The sequence below is a fragment of the Pseudorasbora parva genome, chromosome 12, assembly GCF_024679245.1.
Source record: "Pseudorasbora parva isolate DD20220531a chromosome 12, ASM2467924v1, whole genome shotgun sequence".
In the NCBI taxonomy this organism is placed as follows: domain Eukaryota; kingdom Metazoa; phylum Chordata; class Actinopteri; order Cypriniformes; family Gobionidae; genus Pseudorasbora; species Pseudorasbora parva.
In genome coordinates, this window is record NC_090183.1 from 39,690,723 (window position 1) to 39,710,772 (window position 20,050).

Sequence of the window (20,050 nt, forward strand, 5' to 3'; positions counted from 1 at the left end):
TCCAGAAAGGTCTAAGACATAATTTAAAATGTCCAAGTGACTCCACTGGTTCAACCTTAATGTTATGAAGAGATGAGAATACTTTTTGTGCACGAAAAAGGACTGTTTCAGTCTCCTACGCTGTTAACATAGTAAAACAGTACAGCGATTCAGAGTTCTTCATCAGAACGCCGTCTCATCATTGGCTGTTCACGTGAGCACCACGACGCATGCATGATGCTGACGCAGGAGCTGGCCAATAATAAGGTGCCGTTTTGATGTAGAACCTGGATGTGCTGTGCTGTTATCGATTGTTGAATAAAGTCAGTATTTTTGTTTATTTTTTGCACAAAGACATTAAGGTTGAACCACTGAAGTCACATGTACAATGTCTTATACCTTTCTGGACCTTGAAAGTTGCAATGACGTTGCTGCCTATGGATGGTTCAGAAATCTCTCGGATTTCATTAAAAAAAATCTTAATTAGTGTATCGAAGATGAACAAAGGTCTTATGGCTTTGGAACTAATTGAGGCTACGTAATTAATGACAGAAGTTTCCATTTTGAGTGAACTAATCATTTAATAAAAAATATTCTCATCAGAATACATGCCAAGTAGAAGAGGCCATGTCAAGCAGATAAATCTTGACCTCTTGGTGATGTAACATCATGGCTTATCAGAAACAGAAAGAGCTTTATTGCCAAGCATGTTTACACACAAGGAATTTGTCTTGGTGACAGGAGCTTCCAGTGCAGAAGAAAGTACAGACGTAATGGATGAAACACTGCATGAACCTTTGTACAGACAAGGTTTGTAGGCCACTTTGTGTGCTAGTCACTTCAGTCTCACAGCTACACTTCTGGAGTAGTTTAGTCTTACGTATTTGATGTATATCCTATTGCAATGCTTTCCCCATTAGACGGTCTTTGTTCTTTTAGAAACTGAAGAAAAGAGCAAGCGCATTCTATTATGAAGCTAGACTTTACTGTCAGAAAAGAGAGAGAGAAAGATGGCTAGAGGGCAGTAGAGAATGTCTGCACTTTCTTCAACCTGTTGCTTACGGTGAAAATAGGCCCTGAGGCTACATAGGCCCAAACCAAATTTATCTGCTGTTTTTAGTCTCTTTCTCTCTCTCTTTCTTTGAGAAGGTATCATGGGCTATAAAGCTCCATTTCACAAACTGGTAAACATTTGAAAATCTCAGTAAAATCAAAGATCATCTTCACCTGAAAGAAGACAGCCATGGCGGCGATGATTCGTCTTTCCTTTATCGCAGTGCTCAGACTGTCAAAGTCATCTGAATTGTAGAAATAAATCTGCATCTATGGGGTAAAGAGAAGGGAACAGGGTTTTATAACAGCGTTCCTATTTGACAGGGTATGAAACGTCTCATACTAACGTTCTGCTTTGACTTTCCTGTTTAGTAAACACAATGCATTGTGGTATCAAAATTTGTACAGTACGCCGTCAAATACTCCCAAATTGATATTCCTCTCATCATCTTCACACACACACAATAACGGCATATCTGTCATATCCTACTTCTCTCATCAATCCACATTTTGACATCTGAGACAACTAAGGATTATACGCTCGCTCTCTCTGAGGACGGATTTAGGAAGAAAGTGAACCTCAGAACCAAATCCCCTCAGCGCGCCGAAATAAACAACATGTCTTTGTTGCCTTAAACATTGTCTCTGAACATACGCACAAAGTGCCATGTGTCAAATAAATGCTAAATCTACCATTACAGAAAAAACAGGGACGATGTGCAAAGAGAGAGAGGGAGAGAAAGGAAAGCGGGATGAATGGCATGTCAAAGCTTGCAGCAGCTGAGCAATCGTGAAAGAGATCGTTGAAATGCAGGGAATAAGATTAAGCCTCGCTATGACAATCACGTTCCAATTGAGCTTATTCTCTGGCAGCCTCTCGTGCGCCGGCATTATTTGCCTGCCGATGTTGTTCTTGCTACATTTTATATTGTAGGCTTCGTTTAGCACATTTCCCTGGTTATTTCGTGGTGCATGTAAGAAAAGTAGCACACTCTTGTTTTGTTAGACCAGCCATCTCAACTGATGGGGTGGAGGTCTGTTATATCGAGGAGACTCTGCTAGCCAAATAATCGTACTTAGGATAGGAAAATGCATTTTTGTATAATGAAAAACCCAAAAGTGTTGTGTCCAGTCAATCTTCAGCTCTCAAAATCTAGCCATATAAGCTGTGGTAAAATATACATGTAATAAATATGACTCAAACTACATAAAGAACAGATTACGAGTTTGTTATTGGCCTCATACAAGATGCTATAAATGTTGTTATGTGGTTGCTTAGGCGTTCTGTGTTGTTTTAACACATGCTTTGTGGTTGCATACTGACACCCTGGTCCCTAGATGTTGCTCTAAGGTAGATTTTTTTTCACTCGTTTTATCATCAGCAAGTCTGATCACTTAAAAAGCCTTAGCACGTTCCTCTGAAAAAAGCTGCACGATTTGAGATATGATAATCCCTACAAAGCCAACGGTATCATTTTTGATACAGGTTCTAAGGCCTCCAAACATGATCAAAACATTGCTGAAAAAACGGTTGAACACAATCTTCTACAAGCCTTCTGCCCTTTGGTTGACAAAATTTATTTTATATTTTATTTACCATTTATATTGTTAGTAATATTTCAAGACACTTACACACTGAAGCAAAATACAGTAGGTTTATTTAATTATCCATTTATTTACTTATATATTTTTTAGAAAAAAATTATTTTAAATTGTGAGTATCAAATATGATCAAGCTTTTGATGATCATTTATTTGCCATTCATTATTTTTTTAATTTATTTATCTGTCAATCAGTCAATTTTGCATTACATTATATATTTTGGCCCCACAATTAAAGCTACAGAGCTTTGTTGAAGCATTTAAATATCATCTTGACATATTTTGGGAGATATAGTGTCTATTTGGAGTGTATGTGTTGACAGAGGCTATTTACACTCCGCCCAATCCTACTAGAGTAGCGGTAAGGCGTGTGGTTGAAAGTTCTGACGCAAAGCAAAATTATTTTGTATCTGCCTTTTGCCACACTCACTGTACTCCCATTTCCCATCACATATCAGATCTGAACAGTATTTACTTGAAATTAAAAAAAAGTGGAAAGTGGAAAAAAAGTGTCTAACGTGTTTAATAATAAAGTGTTCACCCGTTAGGGACAGGTGTAGGGAGGGCTTTATTATCCTGACATGGTAGCATCCATTTAAAGGAGTGGTTGCATGCGATTGCACTTTTTAAACTTTAGTTATTGTGTAATTTTGCTGCTTGAGCATAAACAGTATCTGCAAATGTTGAATGTTCAATGCAAACAGAGATATTGTCTTTTAAAGTTATGGCAGTTTATTGCCTACAAAAACGGCCGGTTTGGACTACACTGAGCTTCTTCCGGGTTGGTGACATCATAAACCCTTGCTAGTCACCGCAAATGTGACTTCGGCCCGTAATGGTAAGGGCCGTGGCGTTTCCGGACAACCTGTGCTTAGCACTTCAGTCAATAAAAATACATGAAACTACATTTGGCCATCTAACCAATCTAAGACCATTGCGCTTTTCGGAGGGATGGGCTTCATAGAAGCAGGAAGCAAACGAGCCGTTCAAAGGAAAGTGGAGACATAAAAAAAAGAAGAATTATTAAGACCTGTTATACTGCGCCCCATAAACACAACCAAGCCTAGAGAAAAAAAACAAGAAAAAAAAACACGGAACCACCCCTTTAATATTTTCATAAATATAATAATTTACATTATGTCTTTATTGCATATAGTTTAATGTACAAACTGCCACTGTTTATAAGTATAAATAGAATCTAGTTGGCATTCAGACTTAATGTAAATAGCCATTGCCGATATGTATATGCAATTTCTATGGTTAATAGGATTGTGCCGATAGACGATAGTATCGTTGATAAACAGAGATATTGGCGATGACGTTATTATCAAGATGATAATTGGCTAATTTTGCCAGTAATGTATTCAATTATTATTATTTTAAGGCTAGCATTATTATTAAATTGTTAATAGGACCTATAATTAATGTACCTTTCCTAATTGCATAACAAAATTACCACATTAACACAAAGATCTCACAGGCTGACGATAGGACGATATAAAATTGGAGCATATATCGCCCAACACTAATAGTTACAAAAATGTAATTGATTTAAAATGGTATACTTTCAGTTTTTCTGCAAATTTTAATTATATAATATTAATTACTGCCGTGATAATGGCTCATTTACAGTGTTTACGCATTTTTCTTTTGAGCAGTGATGACAGATTATTCTTGTAAATAGCATTTTAGTAATAAAAGTGTAGGTAATAGATTTTTAAAATGCATCCAAATTACAGCGAAGCACAACGATACGGTGCTCCGCAGTGGTCAAAAAGGATATAAACAGTTCATTTTGAAGCAATCTCTTCTTGAAAACTCAGAGGTGTGGATTCAGACGGCAATTAAATTACCACATGACCTTGGTGTTTGTCAACAGTAGGTAATTCAGCCGGGGATTTTTACGCGGGTGGTGGGAGAAAAACACATTCTGGACTCGGACGCCAATAAAAATCACAGATGAGGAAAACACCTTCTGGAGTATTCCATGAGAAACAATTACCGTTCGAATAGAGTTATTTTTTCAACCATAGCTCAATTTTTCTTCTTCTTTTTGGTTCAATAATTTTTTTTTTTTATAAATCATATTTCAGGCTTTACAACTTGTAATGCAAACAGTATGTGCTGAAGTTTAATACTTGGGGTTAAGAGTTCATTTAAATACTTATGTTGATGCTTCCTTTGGCAAGCAACACTAATAAAAGTGGCAAAAAGGAAGAGAAATAAAATGAACACTACTGTTGTCGTAGTTTAATTTACTGTGCTAGATTTGAGCCAGAGGTCAACAGAAGAAGTCGAGAGATAATTGGATGCATCTCCAGTCTCTGGCTTCAGTGTGTTTGGGTTTTAAATCGCTAGATAATGCTTAGCAGCTATCCAGCGGCGTGCGGATACACATCAATTGTATTCCTGTGTAAAATGGGATTTATGGAGCGAAGTCGATTCGTCTAATGAGAAAGTGCTGCCAGAGAGGTGGATCCAGCCCAGGTCGTCCGACCCCTGTGCCAGCTAATTTCGAACAAACTTAGACTGATGAATACAAATGATTTCGCCTTCCCATCCTCTAAATTGTTGTTGTGTAGACACTGTAATGATAGAGAAGAAATACTGCTAGATCTTGGATAAACGCCAGTAGAGTTTGGCTCAAAACTTAGTATTTGTTTCTACTCTGTGCACATTCTGACCTTGCTTAAACATTAAAAATCCAAATGAAATAAAATAAAGGGCTATTTCTGTAACGGAGAGAGTGGTACGTCCTTGACAAGGCAAGAGACACGTTTAAAGAATTGCAGGCAAAAGTAAGGCAACAGAAAACTAACCCCTAAACAAAGTGATTAAGGCCAGACAATGTCAGAAGGGGTGGACAATGAATTAAATCGCTAATAAAGAGAAGAAAGAACAAAGTTAAAGTCTTTAATGAAAACCAATCAGTCTCCTTCAGGCCTCTTCTAAATCACGGACTTTAATGGTGTCCATTTATTGTGTCTTCACAGGGGGAAATATATTACTCATTAATCACTAAACCTCATTAGCCAATTAGCTTCTTCCAAGAGCCAATACAGAGTTTATGGTGACCAAGAGTAAAGCACAGCACAAACACGTTTAGATAATGAATCAAAATGGGACAGAAACCATGTGTGGAAACAACAACAACAACAAAAAAGCAAACAGCATACACTCGACTTAACATGTTCCAGTGTATAACGTGTGATTGCATAACGATATTAAACTTAAATGCAGTGGTGCGTGCGTCCAGTCTCAGGCTACGCACCGTATTCACAGAAATCTCAAAAAGAGAAGACGTGCCTAACTTGGTCTCTGCGCAGCTTTCAAGAATTCAATGTGCATGCAGTGTTTTCAAGGCCAAATGGAGAAGGTTTACAATTAAGAGAAAAGTAATATCTGCAAGGGAAAAGAGACACTTTTTGAACAGGAAGGTTGTTTAAAACAAGTAGAAGTACCCTGTAACGCATAAAAAGGAATTATACTTTATTAAAGGCTTTTTGTCATTGCTGACTGAGATTAGCACTGGTTCGGTACTTTTATCTCACACAATTCATTCAGGAAACACAATAATAGTACTACAACTAATAATGATAATAATAATAATAGTCATAAGTCTGGAATAATTAAGATTTATTTTTATATTTTTGAAAGAAGTCTTTTATGCCCATCAATGCTGAATTTATTGAAACAGTAATATTGTGAAATATTATTTCATTAAAAAAAAGGTTTTGTAGAAACTGATACCATTTTTTCAGGATTCCTTTATGAATACAAAAGTTTTAAAGAACAGCATTTATTGAAATATTATTTTTAACTTTTAATGTGACGAATCAATTTGATGTGTCCTTGGTTGAATAAAAGTATCTATTTCTATAAATAAAAAAATCTTTCAAATCTTTCACTTTCAAATGGAAGTGTATCACGGATGCTACAACAACATGATATAGCATTGTCTTGAGAATTAACTCAGCATTTCTCAAGGATCACGTGACCCTGAAGACTGGAGCAATGGTGCTGAAAATTCATCACAGGAATACATTTAATTTATTTATTTTAAATTGTAATAATATTTCACAATATTACTGTTTTTACTTTATTATTAATCAAATAAATGCAGCCTTGGTGAGAGAAAAAAAACTAATTATTCAAAACTTTTGACCACCAGTGCATGTATTTTTATTAATATTATTAGTATTATTCAAATAATGATTACAATAATTTAAATGATACTGAATATAAACATTTACACACCAAGATGAACTGGTGAAGAAGACCAGGCAGAAGCCAGTCGCATAAACTTAACCACTATGTTAAGACTTGTAGTTAACCAACTACCAAAAATTAGATGACTAACTTTTACGCCTAGTCTAAGCAGTTTATGCAACCGGCCACAGAACTCAAACATCACCCTGAGGTGAGAAGGAAGCCGAATATCCTTGCTCTTTGGTGAAATGCAGCGGCTGCACCATCAAGTCAATAAAACGCATCGATCCCAGTTTCATTGAGAGGTTCTTCAATTAGCGCAGATTAGTGCACCACTTTCAACCTCCTCGAGTCAAGGTGGAATCCTTGAACTTTATTGAAGAAACTCATTCAGTAAAGTTACCCTCCTCATCTGAAATCTATGCCTAATAAGATTTTTTTTTAATGTGGATGTGAGTGGTTTAAGGACTATTCACAAGGACTGTGTTTTGTAAAGAAACAATGGATTCCTTAAAGGGATAGTTCACTTTGAAATTATATTTTGATATGTTTTAGCTTACCTCATGGGCATCCGAGATGTAGGAGTATTTGTTTCCCCAGTAGTTTCAATTTTGATCATTTTAGGTCAAACCGTTCTTGTCTGTGCCTCACATAATGCAGGTCTATGGTCACCACCTCAAAGAGCATACACAGAGAAGTCCAAATTAAACAATCCCCCATGGTAAGTACACACTGATGGCCTAAGACACGAAATGAGTAGTTTGTGTGAGAAAAGAACAGTATTTATATCGTTTTTACCTCTTGTACACCACAGCAAACACACACGCGTGCCCTCGGATCAGTCGGACGTAGTGGTGTACAAGAGGTAAAAACGATATAAATACTGTTCTTTTCTCACACAAACCGCTCGTTTTGTGTCTTAGGCCATCAGTGTGTACTTACGATGGGGGATTGTTTAATTTGGACTTCTCTGTGTATACTCTTTGAGGTGGTGACCATAGACCTGCATTATGTGAGGCACAGACAAGAACGGTTTGACCTAAAATGATCAAAATTGAAACTACTGGGGAAACAAATACTCCTACATCTCTGATGCCCATGAGGTAAGCTAAAACATATCAAAATGTAATTTCAAAGTGAACTATCCCTTGCAGTAGGACAGATTTGAGCTTTTAAACAGGTTTCCTTAGCTGTACTGATTATAGTACAGACAGAACATGCTAAAGGAATCTGAAATCTGCACAGATGGAAGTGGAAATTATGTTTTTTTTACAGTAGTACAGTAGAGCTGAGCGATAAAACAATAATTATCGACATATAATTTTCACGATATAAAGTGTTTGATATAATGTTTATTGCATTAAATAATGCTGCACATGTATATTGCAGACTGTTGCGCTGGTGCCAGTACCAATTTGTCTAACTGATAAGCGCTGCCATTTCTGCTGCTTACGAGAAACATTAAACGGCAAACACACTGAATGAAAGCTGAATGAACAGAGCTGCTCATTTGAACAGCACATCACCCTGAACATTGAAATGATGATGTGCAGCGCCAGTGCTGTAAGTTGTATGGACAGGCAAATATTGTCTTGTAAATTTTATATATGCACAGATGATGTTAAAATAGCACTCTTTAGAGTTTACTTTTAAACGTACTGCACTAAGGTACATCTAGGGTGTAGCTATATTAAAGCTTCAGGTAGCATTTAATGACACATTAAGGATTTTGCTTAAGCAGACGGAGCATGACTAACAAGCTGAAAATTGTAGACTTTTCCAAATCGCGTGCACTTTCATTTTCCATTAATCGTGCAGTCATAGTTTAAAGCCAGATGAAACAGCGCTGGCATTCTCAACAACACTGACGCGGCGAATAGGAGAAACATTGTGCCACAACAATACAGTTAAAAGGGTTTTCAATCCACAAGTCGCCAACACTGACCAAGATTTACAGTAGTAGCACTAACTGAACCCATGGGATTGTGGCAGAAAATTGAGATAATCATACTGCATTGTATTATATTATTACTTTAGACATTACATTTATTAAACAAGTAATGTAATATAATTACAGTATTTATGTATTTTTGCTATTAAGTTACAGCATTTTTTGTGCTTTAGGCAACTGCTTTTCATAACAAATACCATAGAAACAATAGTGTTACTTTTTACCATGGTAGTGAAGTGTAATGCATGCTTTTACCTGTGGTTGACATGATCCAAATACTATGGAAGACTAAATTTTACCTTATAAAAATATTGAGATGTTACGGTTTTTGTAAATGAACAACCTACAACTGAAGCTGTCAAATATGCAACAAGAGACAACACATGTAATGTTCATTTGTGAAACGTTCACCTGTTTGGCAAGTGTTTCTAATGTTCTGATGATAAAAACACTATTTTACAACTGTTTTCACAAGATTTGACATTGATCATGATCAACAGATATGAAATCATTTATTGTGATAATGTTTGGGCCATATCGCCCAGCCCTAGTTCATGAACTCTTTGAATTATAGTAATAATGTGACTTGCTCACCTCTACTGGAAACTTCTTTCCATTGACACTGTGCTCAGAACCAGCCGACCCATTGGTACTTCCCCAGTGAAACTCCACTTTCTCTGCTTTAAAGCGTCCAGGCAGGCCGGCCCCTCTCACAAAGTAATCATTCCTCAGAACAATAGACACTGTGATGAAAAAAACAAGACAACAAGACGAGGGAGTTAAATACTAAATATAAATAAATATATTTACTTCAATTTTAAAGAGCCATAGTATGTACAACTATGGCTGCCAAGTGTATGTACTGCTTTTAAGCTGTGTAATTCAACAACAAATAATGCATTTAGATATATACATTTTAAAACCCCACTCTTCTTTAGACTGTAAAAATGCTCTAGGGGAATTTTGTCTTTTATGTTGACAAAGGACATTTAAAGCAAATAATGATGCAGAAGAAACTGAGTGTGCGCTCTGCAGGCCAGTGCGAACACATCAAAATGAGCTCCACAGGCTCTCCTGGCACAGACCGTCACATTATACCACATTAAGAGTCGACCTCTTGACTCTTTAAAGCCTGGATTGGTAAACAAATTGAAATATCTTCCATTTCCTCTGCTGGGTAGACTCTGTAGAAACAGGATAACTGCTTCATACACTTGGATTTCCAATGTCAATTAATGAACATGGTCAAACGCAATGACATTTTAAAACATTCTGGGTATTTTAACCCATTCAACTGTAAGGAGGGACAATAACATGTGATGGAATCATGTAGGAGCAGCATATAAACCTTATGCATTATAAATTGAAACATTAACAAAAAGAAATTCATAGGCATATTATTAAAAACATTAGGTAAAACTAGATCAGGGAACACACATTAACACATTTGCTTATTAGCATGCATATTACTAGCATGTTGGCTGTTTATTAGCACATATTAAGCACATGTTAATGCATTACTCTGCATGACCATATTCTAGATCCCTTAACCCTACCCCTTTTTAGCATTAAAAACTACTCTAAGGATTTACTGTCAAGACATGCAGTGAAAATTTAGCAATGAAAAGTCATGGACAGTTATTTTTGTGTCTGACCTTGTATGCATTTGTAGGAGTTTCCCTTACAGACACAAAATTTATGAGAGATTATTATTTAAATGAATCATGCAAGGTGACTTAAGGTTAGAGCTAGTCAAGTTTACAGTATCTGTGCCATTATTTACTGCCCCCCAAAAAAACATAGACTGTCTTAAAACCATAGACTGTAAAAATAATATGGACGTAGTGTCCGTGACATCACCCATCAGATTTTGAAGTGCAGTTTTGAAGATAGTAGAGACCAGCTGGCCGTGTGTCACACCCAGATAACAGAAAATGGGCCAAATGGCAGGATGTGGGAGGAGCTAATGTGACATGATGTCTAACAGACATGGTGCATTATCCTGCTGGAAGTAGCCATCAAAGGATGGGTACATGGTAGTCATAAAGGGATGGACATGGTTAGAAACAATGCTCAGGTAGTCCTTAGCATTTAAACAATGACCAATTGGCAATAAGGGGCCTAAAGTGTGCCAAGAAACATCCCCCACACCATTACACCACCACCACCGGCCTGCACAAAGGTAACAAGGCCTGATGGATCCATGTTCTCATTCTGTTTATGCCAAATTCTGACTCTAACATCTGAATGTCTCAACAGATATTCGTGCAAATTGTAGCTTATTTTCCTATTTTTAGTGGAGATGAGTGGTACCCGGTGGGGTCTTCTGCTGTTGTAGCTCATCCGCCTCAAGGTTGTGCGTGTTGTAGCTTCACAAATGCTTTGCGGCATACCTCGGTTGTAACGAGTGGTTATTTCAGTCAAAGTTGCTCTTCTATCAGCTTGAATCAGTTGGACCATTCTCCTCTAACCTCTAGCATCAACAAGTCATTTTCGCGCCCAGGACTGCCACATATACGGCATACGGATGTTCTTCCCTTTTCACACCATTCTTTGTAAACCCTAGAAATGGTTGTCACTCACTTTTCTTTCTCATTCTGACATTATGTTTGGAGTTCAGGAGAATGGTCTTGACCAGGACCACACCCCCAAAATGCAGTGAAGCAACAGCCATGTGATTGGTTGATTAGATAATTGCATTAATGAGAAATTGAACTGGTGTTCCTAATAATCCTTTAGGTGAGTGTATAATGTAAACGAATAAGTTATAAAAGAAATTCACAAAAAAATCCCCTCACAGTTGTCATGAAGGGCAAAATTAGCCATACAGACCAAAAACATAATTTGTACCAGTCTGTAAATATGTTTTTTTTCTGCTGTAGATTTGGGCATTTTAACATGGGGCTCAATGAGATTCTGATCTCTTCTGGAGCCCCCTAATGGCCAGTCGATGAATTGCTGTTTAAGTTACTTTCGTATTGGCTTCAAAAGAGGTTGCCGCTCGAGTAAAACACACTAATTTGCGCTGCTCTTGGTAGATTGTTTTGGTCATTATGGTAATGATCCGACTGCAGCAGTGTTCTTTAATTTGTGCGTCATCAGTAGATCACGAGCAAAACTTTCCACTCCCATCCGCGCTTTTTTAGAATAGCTAATTTGCCGTTTAGTAAATCTGGCCCTCAAATAACATCATACAATTTTAAACTGGATGAAACTTTTTGCAGCTCTGCCACATACTCCATTAGAGCGAGAGGCGTAATCAAAAGAAACTAGGATGAACTGTAAGGAACTATGCAAAGACAGATCACGTCACAGAAGCTCTCGTATGGAGATCTCAGTTTAATTCTTAAGTAAACTAAAGTGTTAGAATAAAAATAAACAAACTGATTCTGAGTGGGATATGATGAATGTTTGTGGAGAGATAGGATCTTTTGGTGAATACACAAACATTGCTGTATGCACACACAAGGCTAAAGACTCGTGGCACTCAGGAGACGCCTGCAGAGCCGTTTCTAGCGGGGCGAAAGTTGGTGATGATTTTAGGGACTTCCGGGCTTAGGGGGGCCCTACGACTTCATCCGAGAGGAACCTCAATAAATGTGTTTCAACCGAGGGGGACCCCAACTCCCCAGAACGTGATTTCAATCCCGTGATGCTGGGGTTTTAAAGGATCTGAATGCTGTGCTCTGTAAACAGTAGAAAAAGCTCCTATGGTAATTATGCCACAATGAGTTGATGGTCCTGGCGAGCGCTCCCAAAAACCTTCTCAGGGGTAAATACAGTGCTCTGAGTGTGCCATTCTCAATATCACTACTAATTAAATCCAGCTGAAAGCATCATTTGAGAAAGTATGCTGTTAAATCCTTGTCTAGTTTTAGGTTTGAAGGCCAAATTGGATGATTTCCTTACAAATAAGATGTAGACTGTGGTAGATGAGGTGTGGGGAATGAATAAGAGTGTTTATGGCCACTAATAATTATTAGGAAAATGAAGAACATTCAGAAAATTCAGAGAAAATTTTTCTAACATTCTGGTCATATTAGTGATATGGATTTACACCACTGTTCAAAATTTTGAGGTCAGTTTTTAAATTTGTTTTTAAAGAAAAATATATTTTATTCAGCAAGGATGCATGATCAACTGATCAAACATGACAGAAAATACCTTTACACTGTTACAAAAAAAGCTGTCCTTTTGAACTAGAATATTAAGCAGGACAACCATATAATAATAAGAAATGAGCATCAAATCTGCATATTATAATGATTTCTGAAGGATCATGTGACATTGAAGACTGGAGTAATGATGCAAAGAATTCAGCTTAATATTCAAAATATATTAAAATATAAACCAGTTATTGAAATTTGTAATATTATTTCAGAAAATGTCATTTTTATGTGTATTTATTCTTAAATAATTAAATTGGTGAGCATTCGTTTTTTCAACAGCAAAAATAACTTGGCAACCTCAAACTTTTCAAAATAGTAAAAAAATAATAATAATAACTGTAATTAATCCTGCTCAGATTTCCACATCCACAACAGATGTACAAGCGTCATCACACAACCCAGTGCAATCTAATAGGAGCTTACTGAGGATGGTGTTAGACTGTGTACAGCACGTCTAAAATTTGCTTGGGCCCTAAAACTCCCTAAAACCTGATGCAACATTTTGTCATGATGTAAAACCTTTCAACATCTACATGTCTTTTACAGTGCAATTATTTGTAAACATTTGTAACATTTATGTGGCTTTAAGCTAAGAGTGCAATGATGGTCAAAGTTCAGAAATGAGAGCCGACAAGTAGTGTTAAAAAAAGTTTAGTTCTTTGATTAACCTGTTTTGCCTGTGTTCTTCATGGTAGTCCTGTTTGATGATTTGGTCTCAAAGCCATCCAAGGTGAGCTCCTGGCACTCCTGAGAGACTCTGGTGTCTTGATCAAGGATGTCCACCGGAGACTGATTCCTTTCCCCACATTCTGGATAAGTGGAGGCCCATCTCCGTGGTCCGTAGGTGCCTGTGAAAGAATATGCAACAATAAACAAGAAACTTTTCATTACATTACATTGATTTATTGGCGGATGCTTAAAAGCAAAATCAAATGCATTCAAATTACACGCCCTCAGAATGCAGTCATCTAAAAAATGTGTCTAATTTAAGCATTCAAAAATTGAATTGTGTAGTTGATGCATAACAACCCAAATTTAAATGAATATATAATGAAAATATTTGAAGTGCATTTTAAAATAATTTTGAAATCACATTTTTCCTTCACTAGTTCATTTGAAAAGGTTCTGTGGACAGGCAAATTCATTTTTAAAAGCACAAATACTTCATAGTCTCACAGCTAGCATGAGGCCTCTCGATCAATAACAATATTATGCATTATCATTTATAATACAGATTTTGTTTTTTTTAATGTAAAAACAAAACTGAATTTGCAAAATGCTGTTCAAAATAGTTTTAGACTGAGTGCATCATGTCATGCATCAGGACAAAATTAAAATCTTCTGTTGACTAAACATTGACTCATCTCTGTCTACAAGTTGAGGAAAAGTACACATTTGCAATGTAAATCTGAATTAGCCAAACACAAATGCAATGCAAACTTTTTCCTGTTATGTTGTTGAATTATCATTTTCTGCTCATCAGCCATCTGTATTGGCCTAAGACAGAGAAATATGAACACACATGTTCTGCAAACATGCAGTGCTAAACTGATAAATGGTTTCATTACCAGTGGTGCCAGACATAGAGTCCATGTCAAAGTGGTGTATGTAAATTGCCTCATAATGGTTAATGCTTTGTGCATTAAATTAAGTCTCCCACACAGTATATGAATAATAATCTGTGACATTTAAAGGGTTGTGGTAAACAGCTGTATGGATGGGATTCTTAAGAGCAGTAAAAACAATGACTTTGCTCTTTAACAACCTGTGCAATCTATCTTAATGAAGCCCCTCAATGAACGCGACAATATGCTATTTTAATTTCTTAAGATCAGTTATATGAAGCCTGAAGCTAATCCCTCCAAATTTAGGACTGGCTTCTCCAGGGTCAGGTTAAATAGACTTTGCAAAGACAGCCTGAATACACGGAACAAAAAGGTATGAAATTTAACTAACCACTATGATTTCATTATCAGGACTGCTCTTGCTGAGATTCATACCAGCCTATATAGTGAAAGTGGGAGGAGAGGTGAAAAGCCTCACAGGATTGGTCTAAAACATGCAGTGTTGTGATGGCAACCATATCTCGTGTACACACCAACCTCCGTCAATCCATGATGGCCTTGTGTTTTGAAGCCATTTTTAAGTTAGAACCAAAGTATTTTATGTCATGGGTTCAAAGACAGCAGCACATCAGATTTGCCCTCGGGCTTGAGGGTCTGATCGCGTGTCAAGAATAATGTTGTCTCTAATCTTCTGTGCAAAAAGTCTGTCGACTCCCAACTGAGTTCAGTCACACTTATTTTCACTGTCTATATACTTTTTGACTTGCCGATGATATTCTGAGGCACTTTTACACTAGGGTTTTTCTGTGGACACCAGTCAGTTTGACAGAGTTTGGTTTGTTTGACTGTTGTGGATCGTTGGTGCAAAGTAGAGTACGGAAATCTGCTTTCACATCAACAGTCGTTGTCAAACTGACACAGCAAAAAGCTCTAGTTGTCTGCTTTCATACAAACAGAAATAATAAACAAGAAGCCAATCTTTGTGTCTACATTTTAGACACCAATATTGGCAGTTACCTAATCTAATTTTTTTTAACCCATTAATGAAAAAAGTTCCAAACTAATTTAAAGTAGAATCGCCATCTTCTAACAACAGTGGAGTCCTACCTGAATGAATCAGCGTTTTTTTAAAGCTGCAGTCCGTAACTTTTTGCACTCTAGTGGTTAATAAACAGAACTGCATGCATCTTGTGGAAGAACATTGCAGCCGGAGCTACTTCTCTCTGTTTATGTCTATGGCGGATCACGCAGGGACTGTGCTCCTCTGCAGTGGTACCTACCAGTCTGGCCTGAAATAGTCCCAATATAAATACTTATTATAAGTGAACCATAATGATTCAGGGTAAGAAAAAAAACACACTTTGGAAAATGGATTCATGTTGTACATTCTCATTATATCATTTTTGTAAATCTTGAACACAAAAAAAAGTTACGGACAGCAGCTTTAACTAATCGGATCAGTGAATAATTCAATGGCTTGCTCATTGACAGTCACTAAATGAATCTGTGCGTTTTGAAGTAATGTTTGATGATTAATATAAAGGCCCAGTTTCACAGATAGGATTAGGCTTTTGTTTAAAGGGTTAGTTCACCCAAAAAGGAAAATTCTGTCATCATTTAATCTCCCTCAAGTTGTTCCAAACCTGCAAGAATTTCTTTCTTCTGCTGAACACAAAGGAAGATATTTGGAAGTATGTTTGTATATAGGCAGATTTTGAGCCCCATTGACTACCATAGTATTTTCTCCCCCTACAATGCTTGTCAATGGGGTTAGTCAATTTGAGGGAGAGTAAATTATGACAGAATTTTCATTTTTAGGTGAACTAACGCTTTAAGCTTTTATAAACGTGGCTTAGAAAATAATTTTACTGGTGTGCATCTTGAGACAAATCAATGACACTGACATGTTGCTTTCAGTTAAAATAGCTCAAACATGCACTTTAGACTAGGCTTAAGCCCTGTCTGTGAAACTGGGGGAATATAATATAATGAAAAACCTAATATTGCTGGACGCTAGTGGACCAAGCAATTGAAGGCAGAAAACTGAGATGCCCTGACCAATTTCAACCCAACACCTAGGTCTCTGGAACAGGAACACTGAATGGGGGATGGGGGAGCTCTCTTTTCCATCTGACAGATTAAGGTCAGATCACTTTCCATTGGGACAGAAGAAGTCACGGTTCTCCTCTTTAAAGGAAAGGTTATTCCTCTTACCCAATTAATGAGGGGACAAGTAGGTCATTCCAAAGTTCTTGGCCCACTGCTACAGTGCGTAACTCTCTCGGAGCTCTGCTAATTGACATTTTCCAGCGACGGCAAAGCAACTGGTTTCTCAGTTGTGAATATTTTTACATTCTGACAACACGGCTGTCCAGGTCCAAAATGATGAATTGACGCTACAATCTGATGCTGTTTTTTCCCTAATGTCACAGGCCAATTAGACGCATTCTGAGGGTTATCCTGGCTTTCATTGTATCTTCTCAGGGCTCTGCGTCTATGCTTTTAGGCTGGCAGCACAGATCACAGTCAGCCACTTGAATTTTCAACCTATTTTCTTGGTGCTAATAGGAATCTTAGATGGATGCTGGATTACCCCTTTCCACCTCCCCACTGATTTCTCCTTGGGCCAGATTCTTCTATTCTGATTTGTTAAGTGCTGGCACGGTGTGCCCAGAACCAGCTGTCGGGTTTCTGTCCCAGCAGGGGTTGGATATCTACACAAAGACACTTCACCTGGAATACTCATTTTCCATTCCAGATTCAGCCTTGACATAAGCCCCCCCCCCCCCCCCCCCCACACACACACCCCAGCTATGCAGGACACTATCTTCACTGAAATCGATTTAACACACCTGCGCAAAGCCGAGACAAATTCCCTCCACTCTCTGATCTCCTAATTAATTAGTCATCTGGGTTCCTTTGTGAAAAGACCAAAATGCTGTTCTCATCCTAAGCTATCGGCCTACGGTATTTCCTGCACCCTTCCGTCTAACTGACAGTCCACAAATCTTCATTGAACCATTTAATCTCTCCGTGTCACAGACTAAACAATTGGCTCTGCCGGCATCTCCAATTGTGACAGTGAAACTACATCCACCCTGCCAGGGTGATCGACGGATCGTACTCTTTAAAAGTCATTCAGCGTCTCCTTCACTTCAACACTTGGTTCGTCCGTAAGGACCATAAGCGTATCTGACGACCGGTCACCACAGACACCGTGCCTCACGAGTTGCAAGATGCAACAGCTTTCATCACATCACACTGAGAGATGTGTTAAGGGAAGGTGATAGCTGACAGTTTTGTAGTGTATTCCTGTGTCTTGCTCTTGCAAAGGCAACAAATTTTCACCAACACAAAGACGAAACCTATCAACTCTTCTTCAAAGACTGAGAAAAATGTCAGAGGAGATAATTAATAGGACTAACGGGGGTAGTTCATCTAAAAATGAAAATTCTGTAATTTACTCACCCTCGTGTCTTTATAATACTCATTATATATTTAAAAAAAAGTTATTTTATTCTCCACAGAATTTTCAAAACAAAGGTGTAGTTTGATGACGCCAAATTTGAGCGCAGCATCTTGGACATGTGGTCTTTACCTCAAAGCCGGTGGAAAGTAGGACTCGGGCAGAAATCATGTTGATGAATGCGGTTATTAACGTTACTGTAGTATGAAGCAGAGCAGGACCAAGAGTTGTGGAGCTGAGCAAGGCTGCTGGAGCGATTGTTACACAAACGCGCCTCGTGAGCACCTGGACTTTTATTATGACGGGACGGGACACAGTCGCCGGGCGCTATTTCCGCTTTTTGACGTTACGATGTGCATTCGCTTGCCGGCTGCTGTAACACTTGTTGCACACTACGAAGAGTAAAGTGTTTCTGCAGAATAAAACCGGAAACCACGGGTAACACAGATATGACGCAATTGACAGGTGACACCCTCAGGCGCTATGCTGAGATGTCCCGGGTCCTTGGTTAAAATAGCAATTTTCTCACAATTTACAAATAGTTGGAAACATTTAGGATATTGTACGTACTCAACTGAACAAAATATAAAACACTGCCCTAGTGGTTTTTGGATATTTTACTGCAAAAATACTACATAGTGCGCCTTTAAGTCATCATCTGATTCGCTTAATTCTACAGGATATCTGGAAGAACGAAGTATCAACTAAACACTGGGGCTGCGTCCGAAAACCTAGGCAGCTGACTCGTTGCCTCGCTGCCATATCAGTCAATGGCTTGTAAGGCAGTTCTTTGGGCACAAAAGCACCTCGCAAAACTAATTTCGGACAGACTTCTTAGGCAGAGTAACAGTTTAATGATCTACAGCCAAATAGAGTGAGCTTTGGTGAGAACTAAACACATATTTAATTATTACATTAGTAATTTCTCGCTAGAAATTATATCAGAAGTGGAAAATATTGGTTAAAAAAAAAACATACATTGACACACAAACTGACCAGGAAACGCAACTTTCTGACGCCATCTTTTTTTTCTAGCTCAACTGCCACAGAAAGGAAAGCACAGGATTGTGGGATATCAAAGGCAGCGAAGGATACATTCTCTCATGGTCTCTCAAGAGACAGGAAGTGAAGCTAATATTAGACTCGGACACGGCTTGATGTCTTCCTTCATGTGTCCTCCGAAGGAAGCTTTTTTTTCAGGTTTCGGACGCAGCCTGGATTTTTAAAAGTATACACACCAGTCTATTATTGTAGGGACATTAAAGTTACGGGCCTAAGTGAAGTTCACAACATAATTTTGGGAGGAGTGAACCCATCTAATCTTTCCATTAGCAACGTACACAAACGCAAGTTCGAGAGGCGTGAACCCATCTAATCTTTCAATCAATCGCTAAGCATATAAGCAGCCTCCTACCTCTTTCAGGCATCAGTCGTTTTGCTCCCGCCACCTCCCCAACTCCACCTACTTACATTCATGTTTACCTTTCTCTTCTTCCTAGCACTAGTAATCCCTGGGGTGTAAATCCAAGCTCGAGTTGAAGCGGCTCCCTCGAGCCCCTCCACCGCGGACAGCAAGCCAAATACGTTTAAACCTTATCAGCTAAAGATTATATGGGTAAACAAACTCGTTGGTTGCTTCACATGTCTGTCAGACGGCCTCTGGGTGGGTCCTTGGCTGAACAATACAGAAGGCCTGCACTCTAAAATAGTTATTGATTAAAACAGGAGATATAAAGACAAAGATTTGACTGTTCTGCCTTCATCAGTGTAGCAACGCACATTTGACTCATTAAAGATCATCAGGTGATGATTATCAAATGGCTTAACTGATTCACAGACCCCCGTTCAGCTCCATCTGAAACAACAATTTCACATTAGGTTCAACAATTCACATTTTTCTCAGTGATTATATTGAAGGCATTAAAGATCATCAGGTTCAACTCCATCTCGTACAATTTCGACATGGAAAATACTCTCGTATGTATGCGGTCCTTGGCCAATGAAAGCTGCTAGGAGTCCACACCTTCTGCAGTCAGTCTAAAGGTCTGGCTATGCGA

The 20,050-nt window shown here is 38.1% G+C and overlaps 1 protein-coding gene across 1 annotated transcript in view; it reads right to left on the reverse strand.

Moving 5' to 3' along the window:
• Positions 1 to 20,050, reverse strand: part of ca16b (carbonic anhydrase XVI b) — a 130,159-nt gene that overhangs the window by 34,870 nt on the left and 75,239 nt on the right. Inside the window, exons 3-5 of the mRNA XM_067460260.1 lie at positions 13,631 to 13,810; positions 9,388 to 9,536; positions 1,207 to 1,302 (exon numbers count right to left, since the gene is read on the reverse strand). Of these exons, the coding sequence (XP_067316361.1) occupies positions 1,207 to 1,302; positions 9,388 to 9,536; positions 13,631 to 13,810 (425 nt within the window). The remainder of the gene's footprint in view (positions 1 to 1,206; positions 1,303 to 9,387; positions 9,537 to 13,630; positions 13,811 to 20,050) is intronic.